The sequence below is a fragment of the Schistocerca piceifrons genome, chromosome 1 (assembly GCF_021461385.2).
Source record: "Schistocerca piceifrons isolate TAMUIC-IGC-003096 chromosome 1, iqSchPice1.1, whole genome shotgun sequence".
In the NCBI taxonomy this organism is placed as follows: Eukaryota; Metazoa; Arthropoda; class Insecta; order Orthoptera; family Acrididae; genus Schistocerca; species Schistocerca piceifrons.
In genome coordinates this window covers 939,001,949-939,024,583 of record NC_060138.1, presented here as the reverse complement: position 1 = coordinate 939,024,583, position 22,635 = coordinate 939,001,949, and the positions used below count along the sequence as shown (strand labels likewise).

The 22,635-nt window shown below is 39.8% G+C and overlaps 1 protein-coding gene across 1 annotated transcript in view; it reads left to right on the top strand.

The window, feature by feature from the left end:
* The window catches only part of LOC124776695 (DNA-directed RNA polymerase I subunit RPA1), a 307,614-nt gene that overhangs the window by 26,953 nt on the left and 258,026 nt on the right, over positions 1-22,635 (top strand). The window contains exons 4-5 of the mRNA XM_047251802.1: positions 10,407-10,589; positions 11,260-11,452. Of these exons, the coding sequence (XP_047107758.1) occupies positions 10,407-10,589; positions 11,260-11,452 (376 nt within the window). The remainder of the gene's footprint in view (positions 1-10,406; positions 10,590-11,259; positions 11,453-22,635) is intronic.

Genomic DNA, 22,635 nt, shown 5'->3' with positions numbered 1-22,635 from the left:
GTTACGGCACCTTTCTCTTGTGGGCAACCACTTTCTCCTTCATAGGTACAATCACATCTGTGTGGATGGCATGTTTCTCAGACACTAGTGTGAAGCCACTGTCATACCCTTACCTAAGCCCAGTAAGTACAGAAACCTTCCTTCTAGTTGCCATTCCGTTTCTATTACCAGCTGTGTTTACAAGGTGACAGAACGTATGATTTGTGCCCGGCTGGTATGGTGGATTGAGTCTCACAATTTACTAACCACTGCACAGTGGATTTCAAGTGCACTGTTCTGCAGTTGACCCCCTCGTCAATTTGTCAACCCATGTCATGAGTGGTTTTCTGCGGAAATACCAGACTGTGGCCATGTTTTTTGATTTGGAGAGAGACTATGACACCTGCTGGAAGACTGGTATCCTTTGTACTACATGGGATTTCCAGTGCCGCGTGCCCGTCCCCTTCAGGAATTTTTAAAAGACAGAGTTTTCAAGGTACATGTGGGTTTGGCCTGTCAAACACTTTTATCCAGGAAAATGGGGTGCCTCAGGGCTCCGTCCTGAGTGTCATCCTCATTGTTATCATCATTAACCGTATTATGGCCTGTCTCCTGCTGGGCATCTCCAGCACCCTTTTCATTGACAATTTTGCAATCTATTGCAGTTCTCCACAGCCTTCTGTCCTTGAGTGGCGTCTTTAGAGATGTCTTGATTGCCTTTACTTGTGATGCATTGACAATGGATTTCACATTTCCACTGTCAAAACCATTCGCATGAATTCCTTGCAGCACAGTGGGTTTCTTCCACAGTCTATACATTGTGGGCCTGTTGCTCCTGTGTGCTGAAACTACGAAATTCCTGAGGTTTATGCTTGATAGGAACTTTCTTGGTCGCCTCACATGTCTTACCTGGCCGCCCACTGTAACCAGTCCGTCAGTGTCCTATTGTGTCTTCAGTGGTACTTCTTGGCAGCGGATCGGACCTCCCTCCTCTAATTGTACTGATCCCTTGTGCATTAAAAACTAAACTATGGGTGTTTCACTTATGCATCTGCACATCTGCCCATCTGCCACCTTCTAAATACAATCCCACATCATGGAATCTGTTTGGACACTGGCACCATTTACACTAGCCTGGTTGAGAATCTCTTTGCAGAAGCTGCCAAACTACCATTGTCACACCAGCATGATGTTCTACTCAACAGATATGCATGCCTTTTATCTGCCATGCCTGGGCATCCATCCTGTGCCTTCTCCTTCAACAACTCTTTTGACCACCAGAATGGGGCACATTCCTCTTCTCTATTACCCCCTGAAGTTTGCTTTTGACTCTCACTCTGGCAGCTTATCTTCATGGAACCTGCCACTTGCCTGATGGGTGTGAACCCATTTGCCTAATGCTGTGGCCTGTGTTCACCTTTTTCATTCACTTCCTAAGGACACTATTCAAGACTCGATCTATTGCTGTAACTTTCTCAATCTTCGCACCGAACTTCACGATAGTACCATTACATTCACTGATGGCTCTCAGACTGAACAAGGTGTCGTGTGTGCCTTTGCCATTGGCACTGACCATTTTTGGTTCTGGCTTCCAGAACACTGCTCAGTATTTACAGCAGAGCTCTTTGCCTTTTATCAGGCCATGCAGTACGTCCAGTGACACAGGCTTTTCAATTGTGTCATTTGCTCCAATTCTCTCATTGCCATTTAGAGCCTCCATGTGCTGTACACAGTCCATCTGAAAGTGGAATGGGTCCAAGAAAGCTCCACTTGCTCACACTTGGGGGAGCCACTGTGATGTTTATGCAGGTCATGGTCACCTTGGTCTGACGGGAAATGAGGCTGCTGCCAAGGCTGCAGTTGTCCTACCTCAGCTCGCTGGTTCTTCCACTCCTTCTGACAATGTCCATGTTGCCATCTGTGAGCAGGTGGTGTCACTTTGGTATCACCCTTGGTCGGCTCTTCATGGGAACAGTCTCCGGGGAATTAAAACTCTTCCGGATGCTTGGCCAACCTCCTCTCAGCCCTTTCACCACGAGATCGCTTTAGCTAGGTTGCAAATAGGGAATTTTCATTTTAGCCATTGCTGTTTGTTAAGTGATGATCTCCTACCTCTTCATGCTCATTGTCATCAGCCTTTGTTGGTTTCCTGACTGAATGCCTTTAAAAAAATATTGTAATGTATGTTTGCTGTCTGAGTTATTGGCCTTTTAGCAAATTATGGACAGGTTGCTGACCATATTTAGCTTTGTATCCATCGTAGCAATATGGCAAAGGATGTTTAATCTTTAGTTCTGGACCTCCATGGTCTCCATGCTGAATTTTGTGGACCTTTCTCCATGAGGAAGTCCTTCTTTTTAGTCCTCTTTCCTTCCATTGACTGGGCTTTCAACTTATATTTTGTCATATTGTTCTAAGGTTCTGAAATGGACGCATATGACCTTAGTTGCTTTTGTGCCCTAAAACAAAACAAAACATACAATCTGGCAGAGTTTGTAGGTGGAGGAGTCGGATAATTGGTGGAGGCCTTCTGCCAGGTAGTTATTGTGATTTATAACAACAGTGTTGTTACCTCTGTCTGCAGATAGGATGATTAGGTCAGGATTTGTTTTGAGGTTGTATATGGCTATTCTTAACTCTACTGAAAGGTTTGCGTTCTAAGGAAGGGGCCAGGGTGAAGGGTGGTGAGGCTAAATTGGAGGTAAGGAATTCCTGGAAGTGACCACGGGTGGTTAGGTGGTAGAGGGGGAGGATCATGGTTGAATAGTGGTGTGAACTGACAGAGGCAGGGTTCAGTGTTGGAATTAGGGCAGTTTTGGTTGTAGGGATTGGCAGCAAAGTGCTTCTGATGCAGGCATTGGGAGAAGGAGAATGTCTTTGACAAGTCCAACATGGTTAAATTTGGGTGTATGGTTAAAGGTGAGACCTTTAGATAGCACTGAAACTTCTGTGGAGTTGAGGGTTTTGGTGGGAAGGTTAACAACAGTGTTACAGGAATGTTTTGGTTCTGGATTTGGTGGAGAGTTGTGGGGAGTTCTGTGGGATGTGGCAAGTTGAAAAGGTCAGCTAGGAAGTTTTAGGTGCTATGAGGGGATAGGGTGATGATCAAAAGTTTGTGTGGCATGGGCAGATGGGGAAAATAGAACGTTAAAGTACATCAGGATGAGGGATGAGGTGGGATCAATAGGAATAAATATAAATATGAATAAATATAGTTATCACTATCATAGTTGAGAATCTGAGCCATCAGATGCTGCATCAATATAATTACATCCTGGTTCTCAAATGCTGTCTGAACCAGCTGCCAAAACCATAGAATCCCCCAAAACAGCATACCATAAAGATTACTTTCTGTGGATCCCCCACCCCTCCCCCCATCACATGTTCCCAGATTTGGCCAATCTCTGGCCCTCACAAATCTGGTACTGCAAACACACATCTCCATGGCACAGGCATCCCAGAACTACCTCTGCTCCTTCTACAAGAAACTGCCACTATGCAGTCCTTACTCCATACAGCAGGTTTCTGAAATTGAATCCCTTGTTCTCCAGGCACCACCTCCCTAAGTTATCGAACCTTTGACATCTTACTGCCACCATGGGGCACCACTATCCAACCGATATTTAGCCATAGTGTTCCTACTCATCCACCTCTCATAGCATCTAAACCCTGTCTAGCTGACCTTTTCAACTTGCTGCATCCCCCAAAACTCCTTACCAACTCTCCACCAGATCCAGAGCCAAAACACTCCTGAAACACCGTTGTTAACCTTTCCTCCAAAACCGTCAATTCCCTAGAAGTTTCAGCACCATCCAAAGACCTCATCTTTAGCATTACAGTCAAATTTAAACATGCTGGACTTCTCAAAGACATATTCTCCTTCTCCTAGTCTCTGCAATGGAAGCACTTCCTTGCTGCAAATTTCTTGGCAGTAAGCCACAGCCAATTATTTGATTCCTCTATTTATAAACTGTGCCAGAATGATCCCATCCCAGGAGTCCAACACAACATCCAATCCCTGCTTAAAGCCTTTGGCCCTTCCCAGAACCTCTCCCCTGAATCCATTTCCTTCTTCACCCCTGAGACACCCCGAGCACCCACCTTTCACATGCTCTCCAAAATCCACAAACCCAACAATCCTGGATGCCCCACTGTGGCTAGTTATTGTACCTCCACTGAAAGAATTTAGGCCCTCATATACCAAAACCTCCATCCAGTTACCCTTAATGTAGCCTTCCATGTCAAAGACACCAACTACTTCCTTTGCTGACCCTCCACCATCCCTACTCATGGACCTCGTGGATCACTGTTTGTCACTGTTGACACCACCTCTCTGTACACACACATCATCCCTCATGCCCATGGTCTTGCCACCATTAAATACTATGTTTCCCAATGTTCTCCAGGCTCCAAACCTACTACCTAGTTCCTCATACACCTTACTAACTTTATCCTAACCCACAACTACTTCTTCTTTGAATGGGAGGTATATAAACAAATCCACGGCACAGCAATGGGCACCCACATGACATGCTCGTAGGCCAGCCTTTTTATGGGCCTTCAGAGACCACCTTAGCCTTCCAAAACAACAAACCCCTAGTGTGGTTCAGGTTCCGTGATGATATCTTTATGATCAGGACTCAGGGTCAAGAAACCCTATATTTGTTCCTTCACAACCTCATCACTTTATCTCCCATTTGTTTCATGTTGTCCATGTCAACCAGTCTGCCATCTTGGTAGATGTTAACTCTTCCTCTCTGACGGCTCCATCTGCACCTCTGTCTACATTAAACCAACCAACCATCAACAGTACCTGTATTTCGAAAGCTGCCATCCCTTTCACACCAAAAAATCCCTCCCAAACAGCATGGTCACCTGTGGATGGTGTATCTGCGGTAACAAGAAGACCTTCGCATAGTACAAGTACTATCGACAGACCTAGTCTGCAAACAGATATCCTATGCCATTTCCCCTCACACTGACAACCCTCCCACCACCCCAAGAACCAGCCACAAAGGAGTGTCCCCTTCATTACCCAGTATCGCCCTGGACTGGAACAATTGAACCATATCCTTCACCAGGGCTTTGGTTACCTACCGTCATGCCCTGAAATGAGGGAAATCCTAGCCGAGATACTCCCAACCCCTCGTATAGTGGTGTTCCATTGCCCACCCAACCCCCACAACATCCTTGGCCATCCCTGTGCCATTCCCAATACCAACCCCTTGCCACAAAGATCATACCCCCTGTGAAAGACCCAGGTGCAAAGCCTTCTCAATTGACCCACCCAGCACTTCCTACTCCAGTCCTGTCATAGGTTTATCCCACCCCATCAGGGGCTGGGCCACTTGTGAAAGAAGCTATGTCATTTACCAGCTCTGCTACAATCATTGCACATCTTTTTACATTGATATGACTACCAACAGTTGTCCACCAGGATGAACGATCACTGCCAAACTGTGGTCAAAAGCAAAGTAGACCACCCTGTGGCACAACATGCAACGGAACGTAACACACTTGATTCTCATGGCTGCTTCACTACCCAGTCCTTCAGGATCCTTCCCTCCACCACCAGCTTTTCTGAAATGCGCACCTGGGAGTTATCCTGACAACATATTCTCTGCTCCTGTAATTATCCCAGCCCCAACCAATGGTAACATGCTACCCTACACCCTCCACCCAACAGCTTCCACCCCCTCTGCCCCATCTTCTCCTCCCCATTCTCTTCTCCCACAATGTTTACGTGCCACGCTTTGTCAATGCACCCACCCATCTTTCCCCACTCCTTTTTTCTCCACCTTTCTGCCATATGGCCTCCTGATACTGCAGCTGTTGGTATTCTGCTCCCTGCACACTTCCTCAGACAGTGTTCGCCTCCCCCATATACTTCTATCCCTCCCCCTCCTGTGCCCCCCTCCAGATTGCTGATTGCATCCCTCATGATAGTTGCATTCTGGCCCGAGATGCTCGAGTTGTTGGTCATCTGTGCGTGAGGTGTGCTTGTTTGTGTGTGTGTGTGTGTGTGTGTGTGTGTGTGTTTGTTTTTCTTTTGCCGATGAAGGCTGGGGTCAAAAGCTTTCTGTAAGTGTCTTTTAATTATGTGTGTCTGCAACTAGACCTGTCTTCTTTACGGCAAGCAGCAATCTGTCTTTTCCTACGTTGTTAATATTCCTACTAGGAGTTTCCATTGTTTGAAAAACTGAATTGTGATGTAATTGGCTCCATGTTGAAGCACTCCTCATGAATAAATAACATGATGCCTCGAGCTGTTACATTTCATGTCATGTAATAATTTTCTTCATCTTCATTATCTTCTTCTTACGTTGAGTCGAGCCAGCTGTGCACTGCGTAAATCAGTTAGCTGGAGGGAATTGTTCTATTGGGCATTTTTCCATTTTATTATTATTTTTTTGAAATAAAAGATCTATTATTACCAGTTCTCTCGATGGCACTGAACTCATTAACTTCTTTGTGTTTCCCAAGCATGATGGGCAATAGTGTAGCGGTTTTCCATGTCCCAGATGTACAAGTTGTATGTTTTCATTTTACCATTGGTGAAAAAGTTACTTCATCATGAAAGGCAAGTTTCTCTTCCATGTTCTATTGCTATTATGTGGCAAACTCAGAATGAATTAATTCATACCACTGGCAGTTGTAAACACTAAGATTTTTGCTTTAATTGTTCTGAAAGATCTTTGTCAGTTGTGGAGTGTTGAGTTCTTCATCTGCTCTGTTAACTTCTGTAAGCTGTTAGGGAGCTTACCCAAACATGCTCAATCACCTATTCTGTAACACCAAATATTTGTGAAACCTCATTCTTGAAATGTCATTGAACTGTCATGACAGACTGATGCAAATGAAATTAAAGGCCAACATAATTTCTCAGTACCTTTCAGTCACTGTACTCTGCCAAAAGAGAGTCAAAACTAGTGCAATGACACAGATCTTCAGAGTTCTATGATTTGCCTGCAAACAGTCTCAATATCATCATCTTCCGTACATGAAACAGACTATTGTCTGTTCCAAAGCCACAAATAAACAAAATCATTCCCATCTTTTTCTAGGTCTTTTGATATCTCTTTTCCCATTCAGCCTGTAGTTCAGGATCTTCTGGGGAAACAGAAATCGAAGCAGCTTTATTATGTGAAAAAGATAATTACATCGGGCAACAAAGTAAAAACTGTATGGGATATAGTGAAGACAGACAGGTGGGGCCAAAAAGGAAAAGGGAAAGTAGCTCTAAAAATAAATGAGACTTTGCTAACAAGTGCATGTAGTGTTGCAAACCTCTTAAACAAGCTGGGGGTTATCAGGTTCAGTGAACAGTGCAATGGAGTATCTGAGACCAGTCCTTAAAAATAACTTCAGTAATATGGAAATGTCACTCACATCTCCCAAAACAGAAGCATCCGTCATAAAATCCTTAAAATCTAAGTATTCCTGTGGGAATGATAACATATCAACAAAGTTAATTAAAGAGTGCTCATGTGAGTTGAGTTCCATCTTAAGTTATATGTGTAATCAGTCTCTTATCAGTGGAACATTTCAAGCTAAAATATGCTGAAGTTCTCACTTTACAAGGAGGGGGATAAATAGAGAACACCAAACTATCGACCAATTTCACTTTTGCTGGCTTTCTCAAAAAATATTTGAAAGGTTCTGTTCAAGCATTGCATCTGACTGCAAATAATATATTGCCCAAGCCACAGTTTGGATTTCTTAATGCTTCTGATGTAGAGAAAGTTATTGAAATACACATACATTGAGAATGTACTTAATTCATTGGATAATAAATTAGAGGCTACTGGCATTTTCTGTGACCTGTCAATTTGTGATATTACTATCTGTCAAAAGTCTGTGACTGTGTGACACACACCATTCTCTCAAGTAAATTAGAATATTATGGTGTCACTGACAGTGTTGCGAATTGGTTTGAGTCTTATTTAATTAACAGGAAACAAAGGGTGTTGTTGCAAAATACCTGTGCAGTAAGCAATCAATTTTCATCTGATGGGAATTAATTACATGTGGTGTTCTTCAAGGTCCCATCTGGAGTCCATTGATTTTTCTTGTGTACATTAATGAAATCTCATCTGTTACATTGCCAGATGCTAAGTTTGTTTTGTTTGCAGATGATACAAACATTGCAGTAAGTAGCAAGTCATGTACATCTTTAGAAATAGCTGCTAGTCAAATTTTCACTGACATTAATAAACACTTTAAAGCTACTTCACTGTCATTAAACATTGAAAAGACCCTCTATATGCAGTTCAGAACCTGTAAGAGGTTTCCTTCCAGTATGTGTATAACATATGAAGACATGCAGATCGAAGAGGTTGACAGTGTTACATTTCTGGGATTACAACTTGATAATAAATTCAGTTGGGAAGGGCATACCACAGAATTGCTTAAACACCTAAACTAGTCTGTATTTTTAGTGAGAATAATGTCAGATGTAGGAGACATAATATAAAAAAAAAAAAAAAAAACTTGCACACTTTGCTTACTTTCATTCTATTATGTCATACGCGATCATATTCTGGGGTAACTCATAAAATGAAGCAAAAGTTTTTAGCATGCAAAAGTGTGTAATAAGAATCATTTGTGGTGTAAATTCAAGAACATCATGTAGAAACCTGTTCAAGGGACCTTGTAATCTAACCACTGCTTCTCAGTATATTTACTCCTTAACGAAATTTGTTACAAGTAATATATCTCTCTAACTAATAGCTCAATACATAGTATCAATACTAGGAATAAGAACAATTTACATTAAGACCTAAAATCACTTACCTTGGTCCAAAAAAGTGTCCAATATTCAGGAACACACATTTTCAATAAATTGCCAGCAACCATTCGAAACTTGGTTTCAGATAAAGCACAGTTTAAAAAGAGTTTGAAAGACTTCTTGATATGCAACTCTTTCTGCTCTGTAAATGAATATTTTAAGAGAGACTGTTAGGCCAGCTTAAATAAAAATGTCTGTTAGATTTCAGTTTTGACAGCACTTTGTCACAACAGTCAAGATTTGGTATTTTGTGTATGATAAATTTATTAGTAGTGCTTAACAATATTTCATTCTGACAGCAGATTAATTCTGTAAATATTAGCTTTTCCAGTTTACTGTCATTGTAATCACCTAGTTTGACAATCTCCTGACAAATGATCAGGGTAGTAAGTATTATATTCAAATGTTTTATGCTTTTTATGGTATACTTTGTGATATGTTCCACAGCCAAGAGAATCATCTCATTTTTTGGGTCTATGGAATGAAAACTGAATCTAATATGATCTAATCTAATCTGTGGCCTGGCAGTCTCATGAGGTGCCATCTCCAGCCTCCACAGTATTTTAAATTTTTTCTTTCATATTAAAATATTTAAGTCTGTTTTAATACCTTCATTTCTAATCATGTCTATTATTGCAACTCAGATTTCACTTAGGTAGGATAACACAGGGACCACCTTCACTTTAAAGAAATTCATGATGGTCTCTTTTTGCCCAAGGTTCTGCTCTTGGTACCATAGGCAGATTGGAATTTGTGTGTTTTATTTTCAATATCAGAGCAAAAATCGAAGTTTATACACAGTGTAAATAAGAGATTTGAGAGTTAGTTATCCAAAACAATTTTTTATCTGACTGGGTATTTTCCTCAAAATGCCATTATTTTCTTTTTGTCACTAGAAATTTGAAATTCTATTTCTTGCATATTTCATTCTGCTGGTATACTGGTCTTTGGAGGCCTTTTTTGGTAATAATGATGTTATCTGCAAACAAAAGTACATTCAGGTATTCCTCATTCATTTTCTTAATTTCTTTGTTTACTTCACATTTACATTTACAAAGAATGAAGTGAATGTAAATATTACAAAAGATAGGTGATGATACACACCCTTGCCTACAACTTAGTTAATAATTATTTCTTCTAATAGATTCCTACCTGTGTTTATTACAATGCATGTATTGTTGTAAGGACTTTTGACTATCTCTATTAGCTGATAATGATATTCACATTCAGACATAATCTTCCAAAGGTTATCATGGCTCACTCGCTTGAAAGCCTTCTCAGTATCAATAAAGGCCATATGGGTTTCTGTATTGAATTCTCTGGTTTTCTATAATGTTTTAAATTACAAACAAAAGATGCTACAACATGAGTTGTTCAAAGTACATCTCCTCTTGGAATATAATGTTATGAAACTTTATTAGTACAGACTCCAAGAAAAACTTGCTTCACTACCAATAAATAAAGACGCTAGAATATTATGTTAAAACACGGACACACACACACACACACACACACACACAAACAAACAAACTGTAGCACATTACTGAAACTGCTTCAGTTATTTGTAACACCATTTGTATGAAATTATTTATTGAGATAACTCTTCTTCAGTTAAATGTATTACAATTTTATTTTTAAGGTTCTGTGAGACACACACTCATTGCACAACTTAGGCTCTTGGATGCTGGTTTCATCACAGAATGTCAAGAGCTGGAGACACAGCTGAGCATGGGTCTGGATACAAAAGAGTCAACTAGTGGAGTGAGCCATGATGTGATGGTGAAAGAAAAAATTGAAAACTATGTGGAGAATGTTTTGTCAGGTAACTAACTTCATCAACAGTTGCATAAATTATGGAGCCTCAGTCACTCTTGTCAGAATAGCACATTACCATTTGTCTTGAGTGTAAAATTCAGTTAGCTCATTAAATATAAATATGATGTTAATGTATTCAGTTGTTGTATATTCTTTTCTTCTTCATACAGTTTAATGATAAGCTGTTTAGTGGATAGGCACATAAACAGTAAGTTCAAATTTGCATTATTAACAGCACATACGCTTGTGAGTATGAGTGTTGCATGATGACAGTTCATGGCTTTCTCTACTGAGAGATCATAAGGTTGAAATCTTTGAATTTGATGGACTTTATTTTCTTCATTAGACTCATAAGAACCCCCGTCTGGATTACATCAGCACACATGTATATGAAGTTTGTAGCTATGAATGATTCTATTGTGCATATAATGAATAACAGAAAATTTAATTTGCTTTGCATGTCACTCACTTAAATAGACAAATTAAATATCTGATGAACACAGTTTAAAAAAATCTGTTTATCACAAGTGGTGAAATGTTTGAAGTTAAATCTTTGTCAGTTAATTCAGTACAGCTTCTTACTACAGCTCTGTCAGTCGAAAAAATAGAAAAATTTATTGTTGCTATATGCCTTGTGATATATTACATGTAAAATAAATGTGTAATTGTTATTGCAGGTGAAAAAAAAGTAGGTAGTAAAAAGAGTAAAAATGTTGAAGCGATAAGAAATAGTTATCTTCAAGCTGTAGCGACTAATGTGAAGTCGAACAAATGCATTTCTTGTCAAGCACCAATTAGGAGGATTATTTATATCCATCGACGATTTATGACAACAGTGCAAAAGGTTGATGTTGCTCCAAAATTTGTCGCGTGAGTACTCAGCAACCAATCTGCTTCAAATATATGCTATTGCTGAATGCTGTACACAGTAAACTAATTCCTTAATTTAACAAACATTTTTGTTTAATATTGTGTTCGTGTTTAACATTTACAGGAAGGAAACTATATTCAGAAAATGCAGTTACAAGTAATAATAAGCATTTACAGTAGTATGTGATTGAAGCATAGATGCTGATAAAAAGTTTGTTTTTACTGTAGCTGATAAAGAGGGATCTTTGTTGTTGACGTAAATGATTTGTTGTTGTGGGTCGAGAGGAAGCTATTCAGATACAATTTTATGTCTTAATTCGGGACTGTTGATAAGTTACACAGAACTTTGGTCATTTGTGGAAGCACACTTACATGGTACAGGATGTCCAAGGATGAATGCCTGTATTCAGGGATGTGAATACTCATTTGTAGCAAAAAGCGTCATGTGGGCGTAGGACCTATTCTGAAGGTTTTCTGAGGTAGAACATATTCAATGTATGTTTATTTTTGTGGCCAGTGGTGTGCACATATGTGTCTTATACACCCAATCTCTTTGACGTTTTATTCGAGGCCAGCCTAACTCGTTGCTTTCTAATTCTTTGCTCGGAATAGTGAAACAGTGAAAATACTCAATTTTTGGCAATGTAATGTAATTGGATGGATAAAAAGTTACTCACCAGGTGGTTGCAGGAGTACACAGTATAAAGAAAAAAAGGTTTTACTTGTGCAAGCTTTTGGAGACAGTGACTCCTTTTCCTGGCAGAAGGGTTGAAGGGAAACAATAAGCGTGAAGGGAAAGGAACTGGAGCAGTTTAGGGAAAGGGGTAGAGTTTGGAAAAGTCAGTTTTCAGCACATTCCAAGTTCCCATGTTTCTTCTGAACATGTAGTTCAACAACCTGCGCAGGAACAGTAACATTTTGTTGACATGAGTCAGTGTAGTCCTGCTACCAGCACACAGTGACTTCCTACATGTATCAGTATCCTGCATACAAGTGTATGGTGATCATAATATGTGGAAAACTTGTACCTATTTCACATACAGATGCCCCACTCTTCAGATTGACAACAATGCCACAAAACTTGAATTTTTTGACCGGTGAAATAACAGTCATCATTTGCGTCCATTAATACTGTTCACTGATGAAGCCATATTCACAGGGAATGGAATCAACAACACATACTACTGCGGAAACCAATTTCCAACTTAATTCTTCAATCAATGTTTGGTGTGACATGCTGGGTAACATGTTGATATGTCAAGACATTTTAGAAGAGTGAACAATGGGACAGAAATACTTGAATTTTTTGGAAAATTTGTTTGTTGATCAGCTTAAGGATATTCCTTTGGCCATGTGGACTGCACTGTACTTCCGAGGTGAAAGAGCCTTTCTGCGTTTTGCCAGATCTGTGAGAGAACATTTCAACTGTACTCACCCTAATTCCTCAATTTGTCATGGTAGTACTTCACAGTTACCAAAGTCACCAGACCTTATGCCATTATATTTTTGCTTATGGGTTTGGATGAAGTCTGAAGTATATAAATGAAAGGTGAATATGCAAAATGACTGCTTGGTTGCATCATGGATGTGCAGAAGAACTGAGACAGGCAACACATGTTCTCTCAGGAGTAAAAATGCTTTGAAGTTGGCAGCGGGATATTTGAACATATGTTGTGAACCATACGACAGCTGTAATGTGATGCATACAATAATGCCTAGAGGTGAATGTGCGAAAAATTCTTTTTTTTTTTTTCTCTTCCCTCTCCCTTGCCCAATTGGTACTTCCTAGAATGTGTGTTGTAATGTTTAGTGTTATTCATGTGTATATGTGTAAGCCTGACAGTTTATTGAATAATGCAGAAAATAAATAATAGTGTACATTAAATGTTTTGGTATAGGGCAGATGTCCATCTGAAGTTTTTTTGCTTCAGATGACCATTCTTGTCAAATCCCTGATTATAGATTATTCGTCTGGAGACACCCTGTATAAGTTTAAGGTCACAGCTCACAGGGCAACAAAAAGGTCAGAGAAGACAAGACAAAAAAGAAGTAGAAGAGGGAGAAGTACCAGGAACAAAGAGAAAGAGAAGGAACAATTCTGGAGATGGAAACTATTTGTAGTACTATCTTCTGTTGTCAACTTTCTATCCATAATGTCAGTGTAGCAATATATACAGGATGATTACATAATAATGTTACAAACATTCAGGAATGATGGGGAGGGGCAAATGTATGAATCTGAGGTAAGGGGGCTCTGTCCCAGAAACAAGAGTTGAAAGTCATAAACGAAAATCGTTCTGGTACTTGTGGTAGTGGTCCTTTTCTCCTGCAAGCTATTTGCCTTCCATATTTTAGGAGGAGGTAGTATGGACCAAAACAAGAAAAAAAATGTTAAAACTTTCTTCCCTTGCTGTTCAGTAATTCATATTTATTTATGCGTTTCAAGATTAACTCATCATTAGGACATTTATGAAGAAATGTGGATTCTTCATACACAGTACAGTGTTGTGTGAGCTAATTGTTCCAGAGTACTTTGTGTAGGAAGAATTCATCCTTTGTGACTTTATGACACACTTTAAAAAATCTAGTAAATGTGGGCTCAAAAGACTGCATACCTCAAGAGTTATGAGCGCTTGTTCAGTGGAAGCAAACAGAAACATAGGTGAAACAGTGCAAGGTATGTCCATACTGCTTGAACCGAAAATATGGAAAGCAAAGAATTTACGGTGGAGGAGATCACTGTCAGAGACATCAGAAAAAGTTTTGCATTAACTTTAGACTGTTGTTTCCGAACCTAGGTCCCTTCTTACCTAAAATTGATATTTTAACGCCTCTCTCTCTCTCTCTCTCTCTCTCTCTCTCTCTCTCTCTCTCTCTCTCTGTGTGTGTGTGTGTGTGTGTGTGTGTGTGTGTGTGTTTTTCTCCCCTTCCTAAGCCTTCTGACTAGTCTGATGTGGCCCTCCTCGATTTCCTCTCCTGTGCCAATCTCTTCATCTCAGAGTAGCACTTGCAATCTACATCCTCCATTATTTCCTGGATGTTCTCCAATCTCTGTCTTTTTCTACAATTTTTACCCTGTGTGGATTCCTCTAGTACCATGAAAGTTGTTTCCTGATGTCTTAAATGATGTCCTGACATCCTGTCCCTTCTTCTTGTCTGTGTTTTCCATACATTCCTTTCCTCACTGATTCTGCAGAGAACCACCTCAGCCAGCTGTTGTGGCCGAGCGGTTCTAGGCACTTCAGTCTGGAACTGCATGACCGCTATGGTCGCAGATTCGAATCCTGCCTCAGGCATGGCTGTGTGTGATGTCCTTAGGTTAGTTAGGTTTAAGTAGTTCTAAGTTCTAGGGGCCTGATGACCTCAGATGTTAAGTCCCATAGTGCTCAGAGCCATTTGAACCACCTCATTCCTTACCTTATCAGTCCACCTAATTTGCAACACTGTTCTGTTGCACCACATCTCAAATGCTTCGACTCCCTTCTTTTGCAGTTTTCCCACGGTCCATGTTTCACTACCATACAGTGCTGTGCTCCAGACACATTCTCAGAAATTTATTCCTCAAATTAAGGTCTGTTTTTGATACTAATAAACATCTCTTGGCCAGAAATGCCCTTTTGCCAGTGCTATTCTCCTTTTTATGACCTCCTTGCTCCATCTGTCATGGATTATTTTGCTGCCTAGGTAGCAGAAGTCCATAACTTCGTCTACTTCATGATCACCAATCCTGATGTTTAGTTCCTCATTGTTCACAATTCTGCTACTTCTCATTACTTTCGTCGTTCTTCGGTTTTCTTTCAGTCAATATTTTGTACTCATTAGACTGTTCATTCCATTAAGCAAATCCTGTAATTCACCTCACTCACTGAGGGCAGCAATGTCATCACCAGATCATTGATATCCTTTCACATTGAATTTTAATTCCAATCTTGAACCTTCGTTTATTTCTGTGACTGATACTTCAATGTATAGATTGAACAGTAGGGGGCAAAAGACTACACCCTTTTTATACGAATACTTTGTATACTTACTATTCACTCTTGGTTCTTGTACATATTGTTTATTACCCATCTTTACCTATAGCTTACTCCTATTTTTCTCAGAATTTCGAACATCTTGTACCATTTACACTGTCAAATACTGTTTGCAGGTCAACAAATCCTGTGAATGTGTCTTGATTTTTCTTTTGTCTTGCTTCCATGATCAACTGCAACGTCAGAATTCTCTCTCTGGAGCCTTTATTTTTCCTAAAGCCAATCCTGTCTTAATCTAACAAATCGTCATTATCTTTTCCAGTCTTCTGTGTATTATTCTTGTCAGAATCTTGGATGCATGCACTGTTAAGCTGATTGTGCATCAATTCACACACGTGACGGCTCTTGCTATCTTCAGAAGCTCAGATGGTATATTGCCAGACTCATACATTCTACACAATGTGAATAGTTGTTTTGTAGCCACTTCCCCCAATGATTTTAGGAATTCTGGTGGAATTTTATCTATCCCATCTGCCCGAATTGGTTTTAAGTCTTCCAGACCTCTTTTAAATTCTGATTCTAATACTGGATCTCCCCTCTCTTGTATATTGACTCCTGTTTCTTCTTCCACTACATTATTGGACAAGTCTTCTAGTCTTTCTCCTACAGTGGCGCTCCAATCCATGACTATTAGATTTTCATCTCCTTTTACATACTGAATTAGCTGTTCAATATACTCATATACTTTCATTCTCTCTTTATCTTCAGCTTGCAACATTGGCACATATACCTGAAGTATTGTTGTTGGTGTTTGTTTCCTTTTGATTCTGACGAGAACAACCCTATCACTGAACTGTTCACAGTAACATACTCTCTGCCATACCTTCCTATTCATAATGAATCCTACTCCTGTTATACAATTTTCTGCTACTGTTGATACTACCATGTACTCATCGGACCAGAAATCCTTGTCATCTTTCCATTTCACTTCACTGACATCCACTATCTGTAAATTGAGCTTTAGCATTTCCCTTTTCATATTTTCTACCTTCCCTATCACATTCAGACTTCTGACATTCCATCCCCCAATTCGTAGAATGTTATCATTTCGTTGATTGTTGAATATTTTTCTCACGGTGACCTCCCCCATGGCACTCCCCTCCCGGAGATTCGAGTGGGGGACTGTTCTGGAATCTTTTGCCAGTGGAGATATCATCATGGCACTTTTTCAATTAAAGGCCACATTCCCTGTGGATACACCTTGTGTGTCTTCAATGCGGTGGTTTCTGTTACCCTCTGTGTTCTTATGCCATTGATCATTGATGATTCTTCCACCTTTAAGGGCATTTTCCCTCCCCAAGAGCAAGAGAGTGCCACTCCTCCACCCTCTTTGACAATGCTGTTGACTGAATGAGGAATGACTTCTTCTGTCAGCCATCTTCGGCCGCTGCTGCTGCTGCTGATTTTAATTCAAAATCTAAGCGGAGGTAGCCTTTGAACCCAGGACCGAGGACATTTTTATTGCTAATCAAAGACACTATTCCTAGACCTCTGTCATCCCTGAAAGTTGTCATCCCTGAAAGCTTGAAACACTTAAATCTTCATCCTGTTCTCAGCAGGTGCACTCTCGAGCTTTGTGAATGATCTTTAGAGGAGCATATAATTCGTGCTAACTTCTGCGTAAATGGAAAGAGCACAGCCACCATTACATTGCTACCACACATTTTCAGAGGAATTAATTTGTCATGAAATGAGATTTTTCCCAAGTGAGCTGGAACGTTAGTTTAGGTACTGGACTTTTAGTTTTATAGGTTAAAAGTCATACTCTGCCATCCAGATTTAAGTTTTCCATTACCAAAATCCCACTGCTGGTATGGCTTCTTTGAAATGGAAAAATGCAGACTTCCTTTCCCGTCCTTGGCTAGTCAGAGTTGCATCTCTGAAGACATCACTTTTGATGAAACATTTTCACATTGTGTGAATTTGGCTGTGCGTATAGAATAAAATATCTGTTATTCAATGAGTATTCCATATAGTTGATTGTTATATTAGTAACTGAGTTATGAACACGTAATATATAGACATTATCGTATTAAAACTTGTAAATTAATGTAAAAATTATATAAATGTATTCATTAGGCACAGCAAATTTAAACATTTGTCATTCTATTAAATATCATGAGGAAAGTCTTTCTTTGTATTGGAGGAATAAAAAAATCTACTCACCATGCGGAGGCAGGATAACACACATATAGAAGGTATTACAGTTTGCAAGCTTTTAGAGCCAGTGGCTAGCAGTAGGGTTGCTTAATCTTACTTATATTTTCAAAAGTTGGTTATTTTTGTTGATATATTTCTTTGTATTGTGTACTAGCTACTTCACATAAGTGCTGTTTTTCGTACTAATTCTCTTAGCACAAGTACATCCAGTTATGATGTATTTGTTTACTATTAAAATAAACTTATATTCATCAACCATAGCAACATGTCAAAAAAAGTACAGATTTCATTAATTGTTTTTTACTTTTGTCAGCACCACACTTTTTAAGGAGATGCTTATTTGTAAGTAGGATCTAGATCCTGAAAATACCTTTTAAGGCTATATCAACAAAATTATGAAAACAGACTGTGTACACCCAGGGGCAACCGGGAAAAATGCGTTATTTTTTTCGTACGGGGAAAAAACAAGGAATTCTTTATAATTATGTGAATTTTACTTTTCTTTCCAGTTAAATTTTGACTGGTAAGAACTGATACTCTAACAAAGAATTTCACTTTAGCCTGCTATTGCAGAATACAAGGTGTGATTGGAAAGTTTTAAGAATGGGCTTGTAATTGTACAATGGTGGCACTTATGCTACTGTGATGCATCTCCTTCAAAATAGTCCCCTTCTGACTGAACACACTGACTCCAATGGAGTTTCCACTTTTGGAAACATTCCTGGAATTTTTTTTCCTGAAGTGTATTAAGAACACTCTCTTTATTTGCCTGGATGTACCCAGTCAAGTCAAATAATCAAATTGACTGAACTGCATAGAAATATAAATTAAGTTCATCAACCAACTCCCTAATTGTAAGTCTACAATCAGGGTGGACTAAGTCGCGAACTTTCACAACATTTTCATTCGTTTTTGAGGTGGAAGGATGGCCAAACCGTGGTTCACCTTCAAATGATTCGCGGCCATTTTTAAATCTGTTGAACCAGACAAAAACATTTGACTGGCTCATACAATTATCTCCAAAAGCTGTTTTTAATAGTTTGCAAGTCTCAGAAGCTGATTTCCCAGTTTTAAAACAAAATTTCACGCAAACTCGTTGCTCCGTTTTTACGTCCATTTTCACACAGACAGAATCCGGCCACAAGCCCTAACAGACCCCGCACTCGACCAGCTGCCACAATGAACTGAATGAAGGAAACGCCATTTCCTGTCAGGGCATTCAAGGATAAGACAATGACTCACTCCCCAACCTCCGTGTACCTGCCTGCCAAACCAGTAAGCAGTAGCGGATCCATTCTTAAAACTTCCCAATCACACCTGGTAATACTGAGCAATAAATCAGAAATGAGAGGATAACACCAAAATAAGACTTCAGTTGCAAACAAAATTCGCCATTTACTGTCGACAGCAGTGTGTGTTGAAGGCTTTAGGATGAAGACTGTACAATGCTTTGTAACAACAAACTGATTTTGACAAGTGTGATGTCACAACTGTTTACATTTCTAACAGGTTGGCAGAAAATATTGTGAACGGTAGTTTAAGAAGCGTTACTTTAAAAGTAAATTTCCTTTTACTCCACATTAATTATGTTATGTATGAGAGTGTGTGATGAATTCCTTAAATAACGGAGCATTTGACTCTCAGTCAAAACTTAACACTTTGAATACCAGTCTCTTAGAAAAATTGTGGGCCAAAAGACCAGCCACTTATGCTGTTATTTCAAATTTCACTGGCACGTTTGTGTTTGATATATCTTAAAAGAGTAATACACACTAAAAAAAGACCAGCTTCAAGGTTACTTTTGTGTATTTATTTTAATTCTCCCATAGATTAAAACTAATGCAATAATGATGGCAGACAGTATAATTATCCTTAAAAATAAGTGTGAGGTAAGTTCTTGAGCAATTTCACATGTAATTGGCTTTTCTGTGGGGAAGTTGAAGTGCTCAATGGATCATGTATTTTGGCCAGGTAACTCGCAAAACTACACAGCAGTGAAATTTATAATTGTGCTTGTCAGAAATATTCAGCTGCTGCAATGTATGCTTGCTCTTAGGATCCAGCCTAATCAGACCCTTGGGAAAAAAAGAAAAAAACATTTTGCCGGCCAGTATCATATCTGAAAGCTTATGTCTACATCTACATGGTTACTCTGCAATTCGCACTTAAGTGCCTGGCAGAGGGTTCATCGAACCAATTTCATACTACTTCTCTACCATTCCACTCTAGAATGGCGCGTGGGGAAAAGGAACACCTAAATCTTTCCATTTGAGCTCTGATTTCTCTTACTTTATTATGATGAACATTTCTCCCTATGTAGGTGGGTGTCAACAAAATATTTTTGCATTCAGAAGAGAAAGTTGGTGATTGAAATTTCGTAAATAGATCTCGCCACAAAGAAGACTGCCTTTGTTTCGGTGATGAACTCGCCTTTCATATCAGTGACACTCTAACCCCTGTTGCACGATAACACGAAACGAGCTGTCCTTCTTTGCACTTTTTCGATGTCCTCCATCAATCCTACTTGGTAAGGATCCCACACCGTGCAGCAATATTCCAGCAGAGGACGGACAGATGTAACGTAGGCTGTCTCTTTAGTGGGTTTCTTGCATCTCCTAAGTGTTCTGGCAGCAAAGTGCAGTTTTTGTTTCGCCTTCCCCACAATATTATCCATGTGGTCTTTCCAATTTAAGTTGCTCGTAATTGTAATTCCTAAGTATTTAGTTGAATTGACAACCCTTAGATTTGTGCGATTTATCATATACCCCAAATTTATTGGATTACTTTTAGTACCCATGTGGATGACCTCGCACTTTTCTTTGTTTAGTGCCAATTGCCACTTTCGCACCATAGATCATTTTGTAATTGGAATTGATCGTCTGATGATTTTACTAGACTTAGCTTTCCTTGTAGCTACACTGTATGCATAGACCATTAACTTTTCCTGTTTGTGTGTTCACACTAGTTAACAGCGGTGTTGCTATTGGTTGAGAACATCATGTGTCATATGTTCTGAATATGTGCTGTCATTAGCTGATGGGGTCATGTGACATAAGCTATGTTTAGCAGAAAGAAGCACATCGCAATCTCAGTTTCAGTGCTTTGCAACCTTCAGTGTTGTGTGTGGTGGAATTTGTATTTATACTTCTATCATACGGAAATATGCTGTGTACATCTTGCCGCGCATCGAAGATCTTTCCAAACCAAGGGTTATTTTAATTTAAAAAATTTATTTATGAAATTGTTGCACTTTAGGCTGTTAAAACATTATTTATTGAGACTGCAACTTTGACACATGGTCATTTTCAAGCATTGAGGGATGTTGTAACGCACTCAGTAATATTGTCACATAAAAGAAGGTGTAATTAGATGAATGACGAACACTAACTTCACTTAATGAAGGTTTATTCATCACTTGAACATACAAGAGCGCAGAGCGAACTGCCTCTGGTCTGAACACATACAGTATATGTACAGTTACAGAACATTCCAGTACAATGATTCTTCACATTTCTACGGTCGCAGGTTCGAATCCTGCCTCAGGCATGGATGTGTGTGATGTCTTTAGGTTAGTTAGGTTTAAGTAGTTCTAAGTTCTAGGGGACTGAAGAGCTCAGAAGTTAAGTCCCATAGTGCTCAGAGCCATTTAAACCATTCTTCACATTTGTGGATACTTTTAGAATGTACTCGAACCAAATATATAAATTAAAATTGTACAGTTCAGGTGAGTTTTGAACTCACGGCCCTCCATGCAACAGTTTAGTATCATCACCACTGCACCACGGTGCTACTCAGCTTCTGCGACATTGCTTCCTCCTTAAGAGAACAGCGTCTCGCTGTTCCGTTGTCCTAGTCTGGGAACAAGTCATCGGTCCTGCATACTCCTACTCCCAATGACTGATTCTTGCCCTGACGGTGATATTCTTAGAACTTCATTTCCCGCTATGCTCTTTGTCACCTTTGCGCTTGTTGCCTGTTGCTGGAGCTTCGAATTTACCGTGGGTTGCAGGATCCTTACAGGGCGTCATTCGAAGGACGTGGACCGTATCTCTGATCTTTCGTTGTCTTGTGTTGTGGTAGAAATCTTCAGCTTCATAAGTAACATCAGACAATTGTCTTACAATGCTATAAGGTCCAAAGTAATGCCTGAGGACCTTATCAGAGAGACCAACCTTCCAAAAAGGAGTGAAAATCCAGACGAGGTCACCAGGCTGGTAGACAGCAAAGCAGTGGCTCGCATCATACCTTCGGCAATTGTTTTCTTGAGCCTGCAGCGTGCAGTCGAGCTAACTGCTGAGCTTCCTCAGCTCTGGTTAACACCTGGCTGATGTAATCATCGTCCACGTCATCAGGGTGTAACGGAAACACAGTGTCCATTGTCGTAGTCACTTCTCACCCTTGCACCAGGAAAAATGATGTAAATCCTGTGGTGTCTTGTTTAGCAGTGTTGCAGGCAAACGTCACGAAAGGTAGCACCTCATCCCAGTTGCTCTGCTCAACATTGATGAACATTGATAGCATGTCGGCCAAGGTCTTATTAAGGCGTCCAATAAGCCCTTTAGTTTGCAGATGGTAGGCAGTCGTCAAGTGATGACTAATGTTGCACTGACGGTTTATCTCTGTCACAAGATTCGATTGCAAAACTTTTCCTCGATACATAATTAACGACCTTGGGGCATCGTGTTTTAATATAATGTCTTCCACGATGAATTAGGCTACCTCAGATGCTTGGACTGTTTTCACGGCTTTTGTAATGGTGTAGCGTGTCAGATAATCAGGTTTCTTGCCACGTAAACGGCAGCTTTGTTGTGGCCTGATGGGAGCCACTGTGTCGTTGATAATGGGCGCTATCACTAGGTCCAGTACCCAGCACCTCCACCAGAATAATGTCACATAGAAGAAGGTGTAATTAGATGAATGACGGACACTATCTTCACTTAACGAAGGTTTATTCAGCACTTGTACATATAAGAGCACGGAGCAAACTGC